We start from the raw sequence: 19,038 nt of genomic DNA on the forward strand, positions 1-19,038 counted from the left end.
CGGGTGAGATGAAAAAACTGCAGCCAACTTCAGACTGCTGTCATTTCTAAGCCACTCGTCCGACAGCAATTAAAATTATTCCAGTGACAGCTCATCATATTGGTGAGAATTTTCCAGAACAAAAGTTATTCGTGGTGGAATTCAAGCTTGATAGTGTGATTTCTTTATATTTGGCTGGAAAACCAAAAGTGGCTACCGTGAGAGCACTACAGCATTTAACTGTCAATAAATCTTTTGTGTCTCGTACCATCGCTCGTTAACGTGATACTGGAACAAGGAAGATGACGGAAGAAAACAGCAACATCAACATGCGACACATAGTTCGAAAAGTAAAGAAACGACTTGATCGAAACCCGCGTCGCTGTGGCCGAAAAATGGTTCGCGAACTGGCTCGTGGTGAACTGCCGAATTTGGTTTTCTCCGATGAGAAAACATTCGTTGTCCAGTAGTTTGTAAACAAACAAAATGATCGTGTTTACTTGCCAAAGAGGTCAGCTGAAAATGTGCATTTTCGGTTGGCCACCAGAACTCAAGCGCCGGCCATGGTGATGGTGTGGGCCGGCATAACAGCCGATAGTAGTCATCAGAATAAATTTTTTATCTCACCCTGTATAGGCAATTCTCTTTCAGGGGTTAAAGTGCTCACAAAAAAACTCCTTGTGTAGAACTTCAGACAATTCCTTTGAAAAAAAATACCGAATGTGTTACGACCGGAATGAGGAACTTAATATACACTCCATACTGTGTGAAGCCAGGAAAGGCCAGCGAAGGAAAATATTAAATAAAACACGAAAACTAATAAAAAAAATTAAATTACAACCTCTTTTTCGAAAACCAAAAAAGAAAATTCCAACAAAAATGACATCATGGTAGAAGAATACAGGTAGTCGCATCGACACAGCTGCTGGGACAATGAACTGTCAAACTGATTTTGGAATTGAAAATGTTGAATGAAAAATTATTGAAATTTGTAAAATTTATTGAAAAATCCTTATTATAACAACCTCCGATTTGCATCGCATAAGAAAACATTTAAATATCTACTTATTTTTGACAAAACATTTTAAAATTTTTGACATATCAATGTTCCCAAGAGTTGACGCATCTACCTATATTCTTCTACCATGGATGACATTAACACAAACATCCGTCACCATGACCCCAAATTCCCAGAGGTTGTAAAAGGCAAAAAGAACATTTACACTATCTAAATCAAGTCGATGGAATCAACTCTCACATCCAGTGAATTTCACTTGACGTACACGCAATGGAATTGACACTTGAAATCCATTGGATTTGTATATGTGTATGGCGTTTTAGCAAATTGTGCTCGCAGTTGGTAGAATTATATTAAACTAGTTGGCCCGGTCCGCGTTGCCGGCCCGTAGTTTTTGTCTATTATGCATATTTGTTAAAGCATAATTATTCACAGATATGACTGATATAAGTGTTCACGTACAGGTCGATTAAAAGTGTTTTAAAATACCTGTACCCATTTTTAAGTCGTAGCAAAATCTTACAGTCAAATGAGCAGTAATTTGGAATTTACTGTATTTTGTATACTCCATAATTGAGGGCTGAATGATCTAAGAATAGCCAAAATTAATTACTTTTTTAAACCCATTAGTACCTTAGATTGTGCATTAGAGTCCTCATAAGCACCCCTAACCATGTCGGTCTGTTTGTCCGCCAAAAGGTGGACTTGAGAGGGTATTATTACATGGAGAAAATTCTAATATGTTGAAATTTTTGTGTAAGATTTTCACTCCCTCATACACATTATTAGCCAAATTCTTTGAAATATGGTAAAATTAGGAGGTACCTTCTTTATATGGGCACTACTCCGAAACATCGACCTACATTGAAAACTTTCTTCTACCCCTTACAATCCAAGATGACAAATAGAGGCCAAATCAAAAATATAGCAGAACAATATAGCATGTCATAGCATTTCGCGTGATTTAAATAAGAAAAAATTGTTTTATCCACCTCATAATTGAGAGCAGAATGATAAGATGGGAATTAATTTTATTTGCCATTTAAATTGTAAGTTGGAGACCCCTTAAAGCCCATATTTTCATCATAGTATAATTCGATGATGATTTAACAAATATTCGGTCCTGTGCTACTTTCTTATATTTGTAATTTGTTCATGTTTCCACAATTTATTTCATATAGATGTACATCCCAAATCCACGTTCCCAACCAATATTCTCTTGGGGGTTACAAATTCAATAGAATACAAAATTTTCTTTTCTGATCACACATTAGATCTGAAAGTAGACTTGGGGATACTCTAATGTGGGGACTTTACTTAAATAAATTCCTATGTGGCAATTATTTGTATGATGGTTCCCTACCCCAGGGTAGCAGAAACTTAATTTTTTAGCCAAATCAATTGATTAATGTGGTCAAGACCAAAATGGGCCCTACTCTGAAAATTTCAAATTTTATGCGAAGAGGTTCTCTACCCCCTTAGAAACAAAGATGCCAAATAAGGGCCAAAATATGAAAAAAGTGGCCAAGACCCCAAAATATCTTAAATCATACGATGGTTATATAAATATTAAATCGGGTTGTTCCCTTATCCGTGAGTTATGATCGATATAAAAACCTGCAAAAGCGATTTAAGGTATTTTGAATGTTTGGGAAGAATTTCTGGAAGGATATAAAACCTTTTCTTGCTAAAAGTCCCTTTCCTTTGTACCTTTTATATTTGGAATTTTACTGATTATTCTCCCAAAAATTTTTGCATTTTGAGTTCTCGTTGGACGGATCATTGTCATATGAAAGAAGTAGGTCCACGCTTTGAAATTAGCCCCATTAGGCTTTTTCGGTCATTTCTGTTTGTTTAAATGTGTTCGCATCTTCCAGCTGAACCACGATGTAGGCCATGCAGTTGAAGGGTAGATGTCAGTTAACACCCTATTTCGATTCGATTTAATTTAAAATTCGATTCCATTGAAATTTTTTTAGATTTTTTCCCGATTTTAGAATTTTTGCAATGAGATCTCTTTTTCATGATTATTTAGCGACTTTGAAGAAGTAATTATCTTTTAACTTTGGTGTGACCGCGTTAAATTATTTCGATATCATCTATTCCGTTTCGCCACCACATAATTTGGTACTACACTTCCATGTGACCCGCCATCAATTTCAGTTCTCAAGAAATTAAGTCAATTAAATAAATTAGTATTAATATTCGAATTCAAAAATAAAATATAAAAAACACTACAAATGTACATTAGAAAAAAGTAAGTCAAAATGGAAAAAAAATCATGCAAAATAAAACATTACTATTGTACATTTCAAAAATCAAAATGAAAATGTTAATATATCACATTTTTATGCGATTTTTTTTGATATTATCCTTTTCGGAGAGGAGACAATTCCGAATTTGTGTGAATCGTTAAAATCAGTCCAGCGGTTCTTAAGTTATAAGCGTAGTAACTAACACAACTTACATTTATATATATAGATTTGTATTTTTTATTTTTTGTATTTGTATTGTATTTTTTTATTTTTGGCGTTACAGGGTTGTAAAGGGTTTGAACCACTGGATTTGAATAAAAATGTTTATATACATTATTTTAAAGTGTAAATCCTCTTAAAATAGGGTAACTATAGAACGCAAAATGTTCATGTAGAAAACGAAACAAATGTTAGAAATATTAAGTTTGAATTGTCCACCATCTCATTTTTCACAGTAGAGTATTATTTTCTTCTCCAAAAGAGTAAACAAAACCTGCAAAAACTTGCAAGCAATCGGCTGATTTGTGATAATAAATCAATTTGTCCGCTATAAAAAGAAATAAAGCACCCAACAATTTAAAATGAACCTAAATTTAATCGTGACTTTCAACATTGTTGTCATTTGTAGATGACCACAAAAATATTATATATTGTCAAAAAGTTACAAGTATTTAAAGATAATAGTTGTAGTAAATAGAAAATCAGTACATCAATACAAAAATGATTAAATTACCCAAATTAAATTCGGTAAGTTTAAATGAAAATTGTCGGTAAAACAGCACGATTTAGGTTTAGATAAACTTAATAGAATATAATGATATGGCAACTCGTTTTTTGACTCGTTTCGTGGGTCGTATGTGATTTACCGTTATACTAAACTAGCTGGCCCGGTCCGCGTTGCCGGCCCGTAGTTTTTGTCTATTATGCATATATTCCCAAGCATAATTATTCACAGATATGACTGATATAAGTGTTCACGTACAGGTCGATTTAATGTGTTTTAAAATACCTGTACCCATTTTTAACCAGTGGGCTTCAATATTTAAACCGTGGGCTTCAACTGTGTGGATGTGCTATACAAATCTATTAAAAAGTATATATCAATCTTATCGCCATATAAGGGATCAAATTAATTTTTAATATGGTAAAAATCGTAGCAAAATCTTCCAGTCAAATGAGCAGTAATTTGGAATTTGCTGTATTTTGTATACTACATAATTGAGGGCTGAATGATTTAAGAATAGCCAAAGTTAATTACTTTTTTAATCCCATTAGCAACTTAGATTGTGCATTAGAGTCCTCATAAGTCCCCCTAACCATGTCAGTCTGTTTGTCCGCCAAAGGTGGACTTGAGAGGGTATTATAACATGGATAAAAATTCTAAAATTTGTAGATATGTTGAAATTTTAGTGTAAGATTTTCACCCCCCTAATACGCATTATTAGCCAAATTCTTTGAAATGTGGTTAAATTAGGAGGTACCTTCTTTATATGGGCACTACTCCGAAACATCGACCTACATTGAAAACTTTCTTCTACCCCTTATAATCCAAGATGACAAATAGAGGCCAAATCAAAAATATAGCAGAACAATATAGCATGTCATAGCATTTCGCGTGATTTAAATAAGTAAAAATAGTTTTATCCACCTCATAATTGCGGGCAGAATGATAAGATGGGAATTAATTTTATTTGCCATTTAAATTGTAAGTTGGAGACCCCTTAAAGTCCATATTTTCATCATAGGATAATTCAATGTCGATTCAACAAATATTCGGTCCCGTACTACTTTATTATATTTGTAATTTGTTCATGTTTTCACAATTTATTCCATATAGATGTACATCCGAAACCTACGTTCCCAACTAATATTCTCTTGGGGGTTACAAATTCAATAGAATGCAAAATTTTCTTTTCTGACCACACATTAGATGTGAAAGTGGACTTGGGGATACTCCAATGTGGGGACTTTACTTAAATAAATTCCTATGTGGCAATTATCTGTATGATGGTTCCCTACCCCAGGGTGGCATAAATAAAAATTTTTAGCCAAATCAATTGATGAATGTGGTCAATACCAATATGGGCCCTACTCTGAAAATTTCAAATTTTATGCGAAGAGGTTATCTACCCCCTTAGAAACAAAAATGTCAAATAAGGGCCAAAAAATGAAAAAAGTGGCCGGCCAAGACCCCAAAAATAACTTAAATCATAGATGGTTATATAAATATGAAATCTGGTTGTTCCCTTATCCGTGAGTTATGATCGATATAAAGTCCTGCAAAAGTGATTTTAGGTATTTTGAATGTTTGGGAAGAATTTCTGGAAGGATATAAAACCTTTTCTTACTAAAAGTCCCATTCGCTCTACTATTTTGCACCTTTTATTTCAATATTGGTATATTACTTATTATTCTCCCAAAGAATTTTGCATTTTGAGCTCTCATTGGACGGATCATTGTCACGCTTTGAAATGAGCCCCATTAAGCTTTTTCGGTCATTTTTGTTTGTTTAAATGTGTTCGCATCTTCCAGCTTCCACGATGTAGGCCCTGGAATTGAAAGGTAGATGTCAGTTAACATCCTATTTCGCACTTATTTAATTTTTTTTAGTGAAAAATTATTCTTTATTTTGTTCAAAAAAAATCCACTGAATTCAATATGATAATACAAATTGAAAAAAAAAAAATTGACAAAAAAAGTATAACAAATTGAAAAAGTCTTCAACTTTTTCGCTGATTTTTTACAGCAAATGTTTTAAGATCCTTCCTTACAAAGTTTGTCAATAGAATGTACTATTACTTTAAAATTCGATTCCATTGAAAATGTTTTTTTGATTTTTGCAATGAGATCTCTTTTTCATGATTTTTCAGCGATTTAGAAAAAGTAATTTTCTTTTAACTTTGGTGTGACCGCGTTAAATTATTTCGATATCATCTATTCCGTTTCGCCACCACATAATTCGCTACTACACTTTCATGTAACCCGCCATCAATTTCAGTTCTCAAGAAATCAAGTCAATTAAATAAATTGGTATAAATATTCGCATTCAAAAATAAAATATAAAAAAACACTACAAATGTACATTAGAAAAAAGTAAGTCAAAATGGAAAAAAATCATGCAAAATAAAACATTACTATTGTACATTTGAAAAGTCAAAATGAAAATGTTAATATATCACATTTTTACGCGATTTTTTTGGATATTATCCTTTTCGGAGAGTAGACAACTCCGAATTTGTGTGAATCGTTAAAATTAATCCAGCGGTTCTTAAGTTATAAGCGTAGTAACTAACACAACTTACATTTATATATATAGATATAAACAAAAATCATAAAACGAAGTTATTAAAAATTTTCAAGTTCAGTGGAGTGTAAAAAGAAAACACCAAAAAACACATTTTTAAAGTTTATATGTATTACTTTTGCAAGTGTGTCGAATTTAAAAAAAGTAAGTATCTCGTCCTCTTCTTCCCATTTTCATTTATTCCTTTATTTTTCAGTGTCAGTACAGGAGCAAATCCGAGAATTTTTTAATATTTGGCTTAGGCATCGTACTCTAAGTACTGCCCAGCGAGAAGTAATTTCGTATTTAGAAGACAAGTTAGGGATAAAACTTAATGAGCAGAAGATAAAAAAAATTCAATGAATATTACTAAAAATAAAAACCAATTGGCAAAAGTGTCACTACATGAGTGAGAGGTTTGAAGAAAAGTTCGGATCGTGGCTAAATTCACCTTTTGTTAGTGTGTGTTGTGTTCTGTAAGTACACAAGTGTTTATCTTCTGTAAGTACATTATGTGATTCTAAATGATTGTGTCGTTTTAGGAACCTTGCACCAGCCGTAGAGGAAGACCTTCGACAGACTTTGATAATTGCTCTGATCGCACCAAAAGGCGAAAAGTGGGTAAACTTTTTTCAAATACAAATCCAAACTTACTGCAAAAGGCTGTAAAAAGAATTTCCGACCCAGCGTCTCAAACATCTATACCGGTAGATAACGCTTTGGCACTTTTTTAGATATGGATTTGTCTTTCAGGTAGTACCAACTTATATAATAATATCAGATAACTGGGAATTTGAAAAATATATATTTATAATATATATAGAAAATATTTTCTTATTGGGTGTCAAGAAAATATGTTTTATAACAAATTTAAATGAAATTAAATACTAATCAAAATACATCAGAGAAAAATCAAGCTTAATTTGGATCTATTCTAACAACAATTTGTGAAAATAATTTTTTTTTCGTTTCAGGATATATGGGAGGTGAATGTGTCCTTTGACATAATTTCATATAACTCACACACAGTTATCAGTAATACATCAGACACAAATCAACCCATATTAGGTTTAATTCCAACAACAATTTTGGAAAATATAGGTTTTTTCATTCCAGCATATATGGGAAGTGAGCGAGTCCTTCGGCCGATTTTTGGAAAAATTCGTTTTTTCCTTTCCTAATTGTATTAGTTATGTGTACCAATTTTCGTTCTTCTACGATAACTCCTTATATCTTTTGCGTATGTTTATAAACATACAAGATTTGTCCACTGCATCGAATAAACACAGTAGGTTAATCCCCAATGGAATATATGTCCTGTTATGAACGCCACTACAGTGAGTTCCCAGACTCGACAGACGCAGCAACATGCAAAACTCATAAACGTCCTGGTGATGGCGGATACTCAGTCATCTTTAATTTTGCACCGTTTCTACGAAGTTTCCAGCTAGTCATTTGGGTCCCTCACTTTTTGCTCGGTATCTTAATGATCTCCCGGATCACATTCGATTCTTTGAAATAATAATTTATGCAGATGATGTGCAGCTTTACTTGCATACAAACTCCCTTAAAAATTCGATTTCTTACAGTACGATTTACATTCCCTTGTGAACTGTTGCAGTGCAAATGGCATGTCTCTTAATCTTAAGAAATGAAAAAATTTGTCCTTATTTAGATCTCAGCCAATACATTCTAGCTCTGTTCCTGTACCTGCAAGAATCTACTAGTTTTGAAATTTTCTTCGATATTATAAAAGGAAAATCGATTATCGTAGCAAAAACTTTTACATTCTTCCGATTCTGGAACAGAACGTCTTACTACTTTATTGGTTCATACAAATTAGAAAATGTTGACCGAGGTCAATAAAGTTATCTAGATCCTAAACTACGTTTTCATGTACACATTGACTCGTGTATTAATAAAGCTAAGTTCTTAATAGAATTCATACAACGCTGGTCTAAAGAATTCGATGATCCATATGGCACCCAAACATTTTTCGTTAGCTTAGTTCGCTCAGTATTAGAATACGAATGCATTCTGTGAAGTAATTTTTACAAATTATATTTAGATAAAATCGAATTAGTTCAAGTTCAATTTAAGATTTTTGCTCTGCGGGCCTTAACTGGAACCGTCAGAGTTTCTTCGGCCTTATGAAAGTCGTTTATTGTTAATCGATCTCCCAACCCTTGAAAGGAGACGGTTTATGCTAAGAGAGTTATTTATTGTCAAATCAATACGCGGTTTGATTGATTCTCCTTTCTTAACTGGCGAAGTTACTTATAATATTTCTTCTCACAGAACTCGCAATTTCAAGCCGTTAAAATTATCACTCGCAAGAACTAATTTCGAAAGCAGTAACTCATTGAGGTAAAATTAAGAAGGTAAAGTCATTTCAAATAAGCATTCCCATCTCTGCATGTTCTGTAATTTACCACGTCAAATTTCACTGCATAAAAACTTGGCTTCCATCTCTGATATGTTTTCTTACAATAGATTTAAAAATATATATTTTGACAATGAGATGTTATCAAACGAATAATTTTGAAACAATTTTAAACATATGTTTGCATGACTTTATCTTCTTGATTCTATCATAGTGATAGAATTTGTTCAAGAAATCCATTTAACTCTATAAAAATGTATTCTGCGCATGTGATTGTATATGTTTACTTATGCATTTGTATTTTAAAAGCGCATTTTATAACAGTAACAGTAGATACCAGCATTTGAACAGTAGTTTTCGTTTTAAATATTATTTTCCTCGTTTTTTGCTTATATTTGTCTATAAATGTAGTACGAGGGCAGTTTTTAGCCTATAAATGAAAGGGAATAGTTAGTTTTTCAAAAATACTTAACAAAAAACGAACAGAGTAAATTTATTTGAAACAAGTAAAATAGCTGTAATTTCGGCTGGGCCGAACTTTGAATACCCTCCACCATTTGTAATGAATTTGGCAGTTCTCAAAAATAATAAAATCCGTTAAAAATTTTGTTAAAATCTGAAAAATACCGAATGTAGCTACTATATTAGGGTCTATACGACGACATGAAACTGCATAGATAACATTTGTCATAAGCCATTACAATATTCAAATGCGAAACTTAAATAAATCGGTAATAATGTCGCTAAAATCATTAAAATACCGAATATCAGTAGGTACCGTTATATGAGGGCTCTACGAAGTAGTGGACCTGCACCGACAATTTTCTGTCTCAGGCTGTAGTATCCATTACGAACTTCAACTACTTCTACTAGACTAGTTTATCTTGCATATTATACATGTAAAATAACATAAAAATAGAAAATAACAAATAAATAGAACATTTTAATTTCATACACTAGAGTTTTCAAAGTTGCAATGCAACCACGTCAAAAAATTCAAACTCCAAATCGTCAGCATTTTCAGTCTCATTTGGTTTATATAAATACTTATAACTAAAAAGCTTTAACATTTCTTTGGTAGGCCCAAAATTTTTGCAGCAAATAGAATATGAAAAATTAAGTATTTATTCTCAAAAGAGCTTCCAACAAATCATACTGCATTTTATTTCTAAGTTTGGTTTTCTACACTAGCATTGCTGGTTGGCACCTTCTATGTAAATCAATCATGCAACTTTTAGCACTTTCAATGAAAATATGAATGTAACTGTTCTACAAATGTACCTTTTTTGTGATCACTGCAACCGAGAATGTGTATGTGTTATAGGCAAACACAGAGTATGGAAAGAGATAACTAGATAGCAAATCCATTTCTTATATCTGGTATAAATTATAACAACTTTGTCTGGTTAGTGGGGAACGTATTTTATTGATGCGTTACGCATGTGTAACATAAATGTAAATATCAAAAAAAAAAGTAAGGTAGTTAAAATTTTTATTGCAAAAAAAATTCTCACAAATTCCGCAATTTTTTAAAAAGATCCCCACTAAATCCTTAAGTCCCCAATTTGAAAAAATATCCCCTTTTTGTTTTATCTTTCAATTCCATGGCAAAATAATATCTTTTATACGCTCCCAGAAATGTACGATTCTTCGAATCATTGATTTTAAAAATATTTTCTTTTTGTTTTTCAAAACATACACAAATCTGGCAGTAGAAAAAATTGTAAAAAGCTGGTAGCCTCGTCTTTTTTAACGGGGTCGCAACTCAAAAAAAAAAAAAAAAAAAACAATAAAGATAACAATATTATGGTGTAGGTTCCAAAGGAACTGTCAAATATTGTCCATTTCGTATCTCTCTTAAGTAAATATGATATAAATAATCCAAACTTTCTTCACTTTATATGAATTATGTGATAATTTTTAGAACATTTAGACCGAAGTATTCCATTTTCATACTTACTTACTTCATCTATTGGTATGGGCAAAATCTAACATTTATATCCATTTTTTTGCGAAAGCATAATATCCATATTCAACCCAGGTTGAGGGAACTATTTCGTTGTAAAGAATCGCTGACTTTTTTCACAAATTATGACAGATAAAAGTTTTAAAAATGTTGATCCTTTGTGGGTGAGATACCAGAAGAGGTTCGCAGATATATAACATCAGATCATGTGTTAGCAAAAATGTTTGTGTGTGTGTGAAAGTTGAAGACAATTGGATGCTTATTTCGCTTTCTTTGAGCGTTTTGTTTGAACCCTATGTGGGGGAGGTACCAGAAGGAATGGTCCGATCATTACAATCTTTAAAACAAATCGTGTCTTCATGGAAATATTGAGATGAACCAAGTCTGAATGGAATGGGATGTCATTTTCGCGTTTTATGAGCTTCATGGGTATTCAAAATTTTGTAGGGGAGATACCAGAAAGAATGGACCGATATATTCCATCTCCACACCAAACCTTAGGTTAATAAAAATATTTGAAGACAATAGAACTCTTATGTCACATTTGATACGAGTTATAATTATTCAAAATGTTTATCCTTTGTGGGGAAGGTACTTGTTGGAGTGGGCCGATATTGTCCATTTTCGCACCTGAGCTAGCACGGATACAAATATTAGGATTTGCAAGGTTGGATCAAAATCGGATTATTCTTTCTCTTTTTGGCCCTATCAAATGATATATACGCTCTGTAGCCATATGGCTGAGGGAATAATAATGAAAGTTCAAAGTAACCGTGCGGTTGGATTTGACAAACTTGTCATTCGCCAGCAAAAATGGAAAAAGTTATTTGATTTGATTTTCATTTACACATTTTTAAATATACCTTGATTTGTATAGGTGAGTTTCATGGTACAATAAAATGTTTAGATAGAGCACCCAGCTGATTCCAATTTTTTTTTTTTTTTTTGTTTTTGGAATTGATAGATTGAACACTTAGGAACATATTCTTGAGAGAACATCCACGCATTTCATTAATCTTTCGCGCTATTTGAATCATTTTAGAAATGAGCAAAAAATATCAAATAAATGAAAACCACTTGTTGCCTATAATTTTGAATAATTCTGACAGGAAGCGGGCATAGTCTCAAAAGGCTATTTCCACACGTAGATTCATAGAAAAGGAAGAACAAGTTGCACGGTTGAAAATAGCGGGTAATCCCCCACGGGATGACTGGATAAAACACAAAACTTTAAACTACACAAGAAAGTTGGCCCTTCTTTAAGTGTTCTGGGCAATACAGTGTGAAATGTAAAAACTGCAACCAAATTCAGACTGCTGTCAATTCTATGTCACTCGTCCGATAGCTGTTAGAATTATTCCAGTGACAGCTCACTATATTGTTTACAAACGTACAAAAGCATTTTGGTAAAAATTTTCCAGAAAAAAAGTTATTCGTGATGGAATCCAAGCGTGATAGTGTGATTTCTTTATATTTGGCTGGAAAGCCACATGTGGCCATAGTTAGAGCATTCCAGCATTTAAATGTGTCTCGTACCATCGCTCCTTACCGTGATACTAGTAGCGTAGCCCGACGTCAAGGAAGTGGACGGAAGAAAAGAGCAACATCAGCAGAAATGGTTCGAAAACCCGCGTCGCAGTGGCCGAAAAATGGCTCATGAGCTGAACATATCGCAATATTCCATTCGGCAAATATTGAAAAATTAGCTCGGGGAAAAGCCTATAAAATTCCAAAAGGTGCAAGAACTTACATTGCAAAAGAGAGAAATTCAGCAAATGAGTCTACCTCTATTGTTTTGCCATGTTCAAAACTATAAATACATACACAAAATAGGCAGAAATCGAGCACTCAGAAACAAAATCGTAGCCTTTCTGCCATGCAAGAATCCATCATTTTCGCAGTTTCAGATATCATAAAGAAAAAATCGGTCAATGTAGTATCCAGTGGGTTAATTTTGTGTGTTTAGATACACCCATGACAGAAGAATACAGGTTGATGCATCAACGCCAAAGAGCATTAATATGTCAAAAAAATTAAATGTTTTTTCAAATATAAGTAGATTTTTATATGTTTCCTTATACTACGTCAGTCGGAGGCTATTAAAATTCGCGTTTTTCAAAAAATTGTACAAATTTAAATAATTTCTAATTCAACATTTTCGATTCCTAAATTGGTTTGACAGTTCATTGTCCCATTGTCCCAGCAGCTGTGTCGACGCTTTTACCTATATTCTTCTACCATGGCTACACCCTTTGGAGGATATAAATGCCGATGTTTGTTTACGTATACATACACAATCAAAAGAGAATGTAAAATATGTCCAAAATGAATTATCAAAAAACCTTTGTTTGTGTTCGAATGAATGCGGAAACATTTGCTAATTTGGAGTGTACCGCAGTAATGCTGTAACCAGTCATTAAGCTAAAAAACCTGATAATTATCTAAAAATCCGGATAATTTTTTATCTAAACGTTTCATTACTTTTAACAACATAAGCACGCCTTGAGACAATACTACAGAGTTGCATTTTTCACATTTCCATCGGAATTAAATATTTTGTAATGTTCTTACCTGACGTTTATACTGGACAGAATCATGGCCCAATTATAAGGTTGACCAGGTGCCAAATCACCGTATTCGAAATCGAGTACTTCGGCATCGTAATGCAGTTTACGCGGATCACCGCAGTCGTTATCGAATTGTTTCTACTCGAAGTTGTACACGATAGGTAGCATGTTGTCGAAAACAAAGTATGTAGTGATTTTTACGCCGAAAACGGTAAGCAGGAAGTTGTTGAGATGTAAATATTATTATATTTGGGCAAAATACATTAAAGAAAATATAATATTACTTGCATTTAGGGAAACGAATCAAAGAAAGGAATGCCCAGTAACCACTTCAAAAAAACTGCAACAAAGTCAATGCAAATAAGAAAGAGGTATTGACTCAATTTATATTGGAGCATCCAGACTTTTAAAATCTATGGATGTAGAATCACTTCCTCTACTTCAGGCAATGGTAAAGGACTGCTTGGGCACAATTATTTTTCCTTAATAATGCCACATTCACTTATCCTCTAAATCCGAAGATTAGGAAAAAAACATGGGATTCATAATATATTTTACGCACATATTTTAAGACACAAAAACAATATAAATTTATCGAAAATATCATATTTTGATCTCAAAAACTCCTTCGCTTCCTGTTTCTTATTACCATATGTTTACAGCAATGCAAAAAAAAAAAGTAGTAGACAAAATAAATTACAATCGAATGCGGTGATCCAAAGACTTACAGCGATAAATTTTCCATAGCACATGCCCTAAATACACCATTATAATTCTGAGACTGTGTGTTAGTAAAGACTTTAAATCTGTCTCCAGTTACATCATAACATTATCAGTTACATCATAACATCATAATATTTAAGTTTATAACGCATGGAGTATAAACAGATGTACTCCATTCAATGCAATATGTCAATGCGCTTTCTACTGCCCAATTCTAGATAAAGAAAATTAAAAAAAAAAAACAATTTCTATTTATTTTTGACATTCTTTGTCTTAATAACAGCAGGTCTACGATCATCAGCCCTAAAATCGGTTTGATCAAGGCAGTTTCTTAAATTACCTTCGCCATACTCACAGATTTCAGCAGAATCGGTGAAATTGTCCTTCAAATATTCAACTTCGGCAAAACCTATTGAATGTTTTTATAACAAATCGTCAAAATCGCCGATGAAACTACCAGCGATCACAATTTAATAGGAATTCTCTTAGGTAAAGGAGATGGCGTTCCCCACCAGACCTTCTGACTGTTTGCAAGTATTAGTCTTCACCAAAGTTGTGTAATTTGCCACTATAAACAAAAACCCACTACGACACTACGACAACCAATAGTAGACTGATACCAAATTCATTTAAAATGTGCGAGGATAAAAGTTGAGGGTCTATAATAATAGGAATTACTTTTTACCCACATAAACATTATAATCATTTATATGGTCCAGATAGGAGGGATTTGAAAGATGTTTGAATGAAGCATTCTTTTCGGCAATCAATTTATTTTCAACCAATTGTTGGTACAGCGAGACAAAAGCGCATAGGTTTGACATTTCTTCCTTTGAGTATCTTTTGTTCCTTAGGTCTCGACTGGTCTTGATTATTTTTTTATTTTTCAAATACTTATGTTTAGAAAATCTTTTCCGGTCATTTTTGAAATAAATGCAACAAAATTTTAATATCTGTTGTAGTTGTGAGGCAAATTCAAAATATGCTGACAGGAAATGTAGCAAACAGCAAATGATAAAAAATGTTGACCTTGCAAAAATTAAAAAATAAGAGAAATTTTAAATTAACGTCTTGAAAATACCGAATATAGGAAGTTACCGTTATTTTAGGGTATATTCGAAGACATGGATCTGCATAGGCAATTTTCTGTCACAGTCCGTATTACTCATTACGAAGTTAAAATACGAATTTAAAACAATTGCGGAAATCAACATATCGAATATAAGGACGTAACGACATTTTGGGGGCTATACGAAGACGATTTTATGTCATAGACTGTAGTACACATTAGGAACTTCACATACGAAATTTAAAACGATTCGGGTTAATAATGTCGCTAAAATCAGCAAAATACCGAATATTGGGATGTGATGTTATATGGGGGCTAAACGAAGACGTGGACCTGCATGAACAATGTCGCTGACATCAGGAAAATATCGAATATCGGGAGGTACCGTTATATGGGGCCTAAACGAAGACCTGTACCTGCGTAGACAATTTTCTGTCATAGATTGAAGTTCCCATTAGGAACTTCAAATACGAAATTTGAAACAATTCCCATGAATAATCTATCTTAAGTCATCAAAATACGGAATATAGGAAAGCACAGTTATATGGGGGGTACTTAACCTAAACGTGGACCTATATAGCCCAAAAGTCCTGACGACAACACACATTTATTACATTTTTAAGCCCATAACTTGATGATGAATGAAATGAATAATCATTGCCGTCAATTATAATTGATTCAGATCCTGTTTTAATTTTTATAAAAACTGAAAGTAAAATGTTTGTTTTGGGATCCAGTTTTAGGAATTACGAATTACAGACATATGTTTGTGGTTTTGTGGTTGCGCCATGACCTTAGTCGCCCAAACGGTCATACAGAGATACATATAAATCGTCTTTATCGGCAACTGGCTGCAGTGTTGACTTCAAATAAGGATTGCATTTACACCTACGCATGCGTGTACCTACGCATATGTACATGCATATGTGTAACTATATGTCACACTTTGTCACCGTCCGTTACATGCAGATGCTTTTCGTCAATGTGTCAGTGGATAAATGTCACACCGCAACATGTCATCATGGAAATTTGAGAAGTGCTTAACGGTGTTCAAAAGTGAGTCACTAGACAATTGATGCAAGAAATATATGTATGTATGCATGTAACATAATGTGTGAAGGGCCGATGTGGCATCATAATCTGTAACATATGCCTATGTATGTATATTTGTGGCATCCAAAGCACTACGCGACGGCGGGGATAGCGATCACAAGTTAGACAATCTAACAACATCTGCGTCTGGCTACGGGCACAATTTGTAACCGAAATAGATCTTTCGATATTGGATATCATTTCCTCTTTGAAGTCAGTTAAAATTGTGACAATTGCATAATTTAGCCACACCAAAGAGATGAATGAACTGACGAACGAACGTCTTCAACGTTGACTGGCTGGCGTTTTTGGCACTGGTTGAATGGGTGGAGCAAGTGGTATATAAGCCCATCCAATGGCCACCAAATGACATTCTACGTCTTGCATTCGTTTCACCAACAACGATTATCAATTCTCCAGCTCCTGTCTCCTCCAAAGAGTAACAATGAAACTGATTGTAAGCAAAATATTCATCCAACTAACGGTTAATCGCTCTTAGACTCATAGAATCCTTCTTTTCCCTACTTCATTCCAGTGCATTTCATTCGTATTGGCTGTGTGCTTGGCAGTAGTTAGCGCTGGTCTTATCGGTCATCCCACTATTGAAATAAATGCCGACAGCCCACCCCACTACGAGTTCCAATACGCTGTGCACGATGCCCACACCGGTGATATAAAGGATCAATTCGAACATCGCCGTGGAGAGTATGTAACTGGTCGCTATTCGCTTGTCGAGCCCGATGGCCAACGTCGCATTGTGGACTATAGCTCTGACCCATTGTTGGGCTTCTCGGCCCAGGTTCGTCGGGAATTGGTGGGTGTTCACGCTGCTGCACCCGTGGTCGAAGAGTGGCCAGCACCTGCCCATCGTCGCTAAACTAGCTGACCATATTACACCTACATTCACACACACACGCTCACACACGATTGCAACTCTATCACAACATCCATAGATAATCGGAATAATTCGTACTTTCGAACATTAACAATAAAATCTTTATTTACATCTCCATATACTAACTATACTCATAAATAATGGTTGCGTTTTCATTTGAGCGCACACTCTCTTTCTCTCTTTTTGTTATCTCCTTCTCTCGGCTCAGCGTCTGTCTTACAATAAATGTACACACACATACATACAACATAAATGGTTTCATATGTTCTAACTTAAATGTATCACAGCAATACTTATTTGACTATTAGTAGAATGTCCACTTCGCAATGGGTGGGCCCGCTCCAAAGGATGGCGCAGATTATCTGCGCCGGGGACGATAGGCATCGTTTGTTGAGCTATTGGACATTGACAATGTTGTGACTTTGTATGGGCGGTTTCAAACTCTCAGGTACCAAGATGATGTCCACCAGCCGGATCCTGGCTTCAGGTTGGCTGCCACATGGCAGAACGCAATGAAGTCCTAAACGTTATTCGAATACTTAAGTTTGGCGCTGTCAGATACCATCCAAGCGGTTAGCTTTTCATCTTCGGTCTTGTTGGTTTCATCCCAGGGGAACGTCGTGTTAGCGTCCATTTGAGCGTTGACCCTGTAAAGGTAAATATGATGCGAACATTATTCAATAAAAAATACAAACTAGTTTCAGAATTTGAAAAAAAAAAAGGACAAGTAAAAGAGCAGCTAAGTTCAGGCGGGGCGAACTTTTAATACCCTCCACCAATGGGAAGGAACTTAAAAAAAATAAAAAAAAGTATCCGTCGAAAAATACCCCTCAAATGAAAACCGTTATATGTGGGCTATACGGGTATAGGCTGTAGTACCCATTACGAACTTTAGATACGAAATTTGAAAAAAGTCCGGTTAATTAATTTATCTGATATCAACCTCTAATGCCCCTAATATCATCAAAGTATCAAAAAAAGGGAGGTGTTGTTATATGGGGGGTATATGAAGACGTGTACCCATTGTACCCATGTAGTACCCATTACGAGCTTTATACACGAAATTTGAAACCATTCAGGTCAAAAATGTTCTTAAAATCATAAAAATAACGAGTATCAAAAGGTATCGTTATATACGAAGATGTGGCCCTGCATACTCAATTTCTTGTTATTGGCTGTAGTAAAAAATGTCGCTAATTTCTTTACGATATCGTGGACCTATATAGACAATTCTTTTCCAGAGGGTGAAGTACTCAGAAAAAAACTCCTTGTGTGGATTTTCAGGAAATTCCATAGAAAAATATGGCTAAAATCCTCAAAATACCGAATATAAGGCGGTAACATTATATGGGGGATATACGATATCGAAGACCTATATAGAAAATTTTCTTTCATGGGTTAAGTTCTCACAAACAACTCCTTGTATAGAATTTCAGACAATTCCATAAAAAAAATGTGGCTAAAATACCGAATATCGGGGGGTACCGTTATAGGTGGGCTATAGGATATCGTGCACCGACGTAGCCCATATTCGAACTCAACCTTAATTGGTTTTGACTCTATCGTGATTAAAACAGACGGACGGAGATGGCTAAATCGTCTTAGAATTTTACGCTGATCAAAAATGTATACTTTGTTAGGTCTAAAATTAATATTTCGATGAATTACACCGGAATAACGAACTTAATATACCCTCCATATGGTGTAGGTATTAAAACAACTCTAATCCGTTTGCTTTGCTAGATTATTCAACAAATCTCAATGCTAAAGTACCATAATAGCGCGGTTATACTATTGAAGATTAACCC

General features: G+C 34.2%; 2 protein-coding genes across 3 annotated transcripts in view; one reads left to right on the top strand and one right to left on the bottom strand.

The window, feature by feature from the left end:
- Window positions 1-16,721: 16,721 nt before the first annotated feature.
- LOC101898894 (cuticle protein 7) lies at window positions 16,722-17,237 on the top strand. Its single transcript, XM_005187285.4, has 2 exons — window positions 16,722-16,792; window positions 16,871-17,237. Exons 1-2 carry the CDS (start codon window positions 16,781-16,783, stop codon window positions 17,210-17,212), a joined length of 354 nt encoding a protein of 117 aa, XP_005187342.1. The 5' UTR covers window positions 16,722-16,780; the 3' UTR covers window positions 17,213-17,237.
- Window positions 17,238-17,347: 110 nt separating this feature from the next.
- LOC101899596 (serine/threonine-protein kinase dyf-5) overlaps window positions 17,348-19,038 on the bottom strand; it is a 49,628-nt gene continuing 47,937 nt past the window's right edge. Inside the window, exon 7 of one of the 2 annotated variants that reach the window (XM_059128377.1) lies at window positions 17,348-17,877. In XM_059128377.1, coding sequence (XP_058984360.1) covers window positions 17,751-17,877 — 127 coding nt within the window. In that variant the 3' untranslated portion in view covers window positions 17,348-17,750. The remainder of the gene's footprint in view (window positions 17,878-19,038) is intronic. The other variant, XM_005187289.3, reaches the window with a different exon arrangement.

The sequence above is a fragment of the Musca domestica genome, unplaced genomic scaffold, assembly GCF_030504385.1.
Source record: "Musca domestica strain aabys unplaced genomic scaffold, Musca_domestica.polishedcontigs.V.1.1 5, whole genome shotgun sequence".
Classification (NCBI taxonomy): domain Eukaryota; kingdom Metazoa; phylum Arthropoda; class Insecta; order Diptera; family Muscidae; genus Musca; species Musca domestica.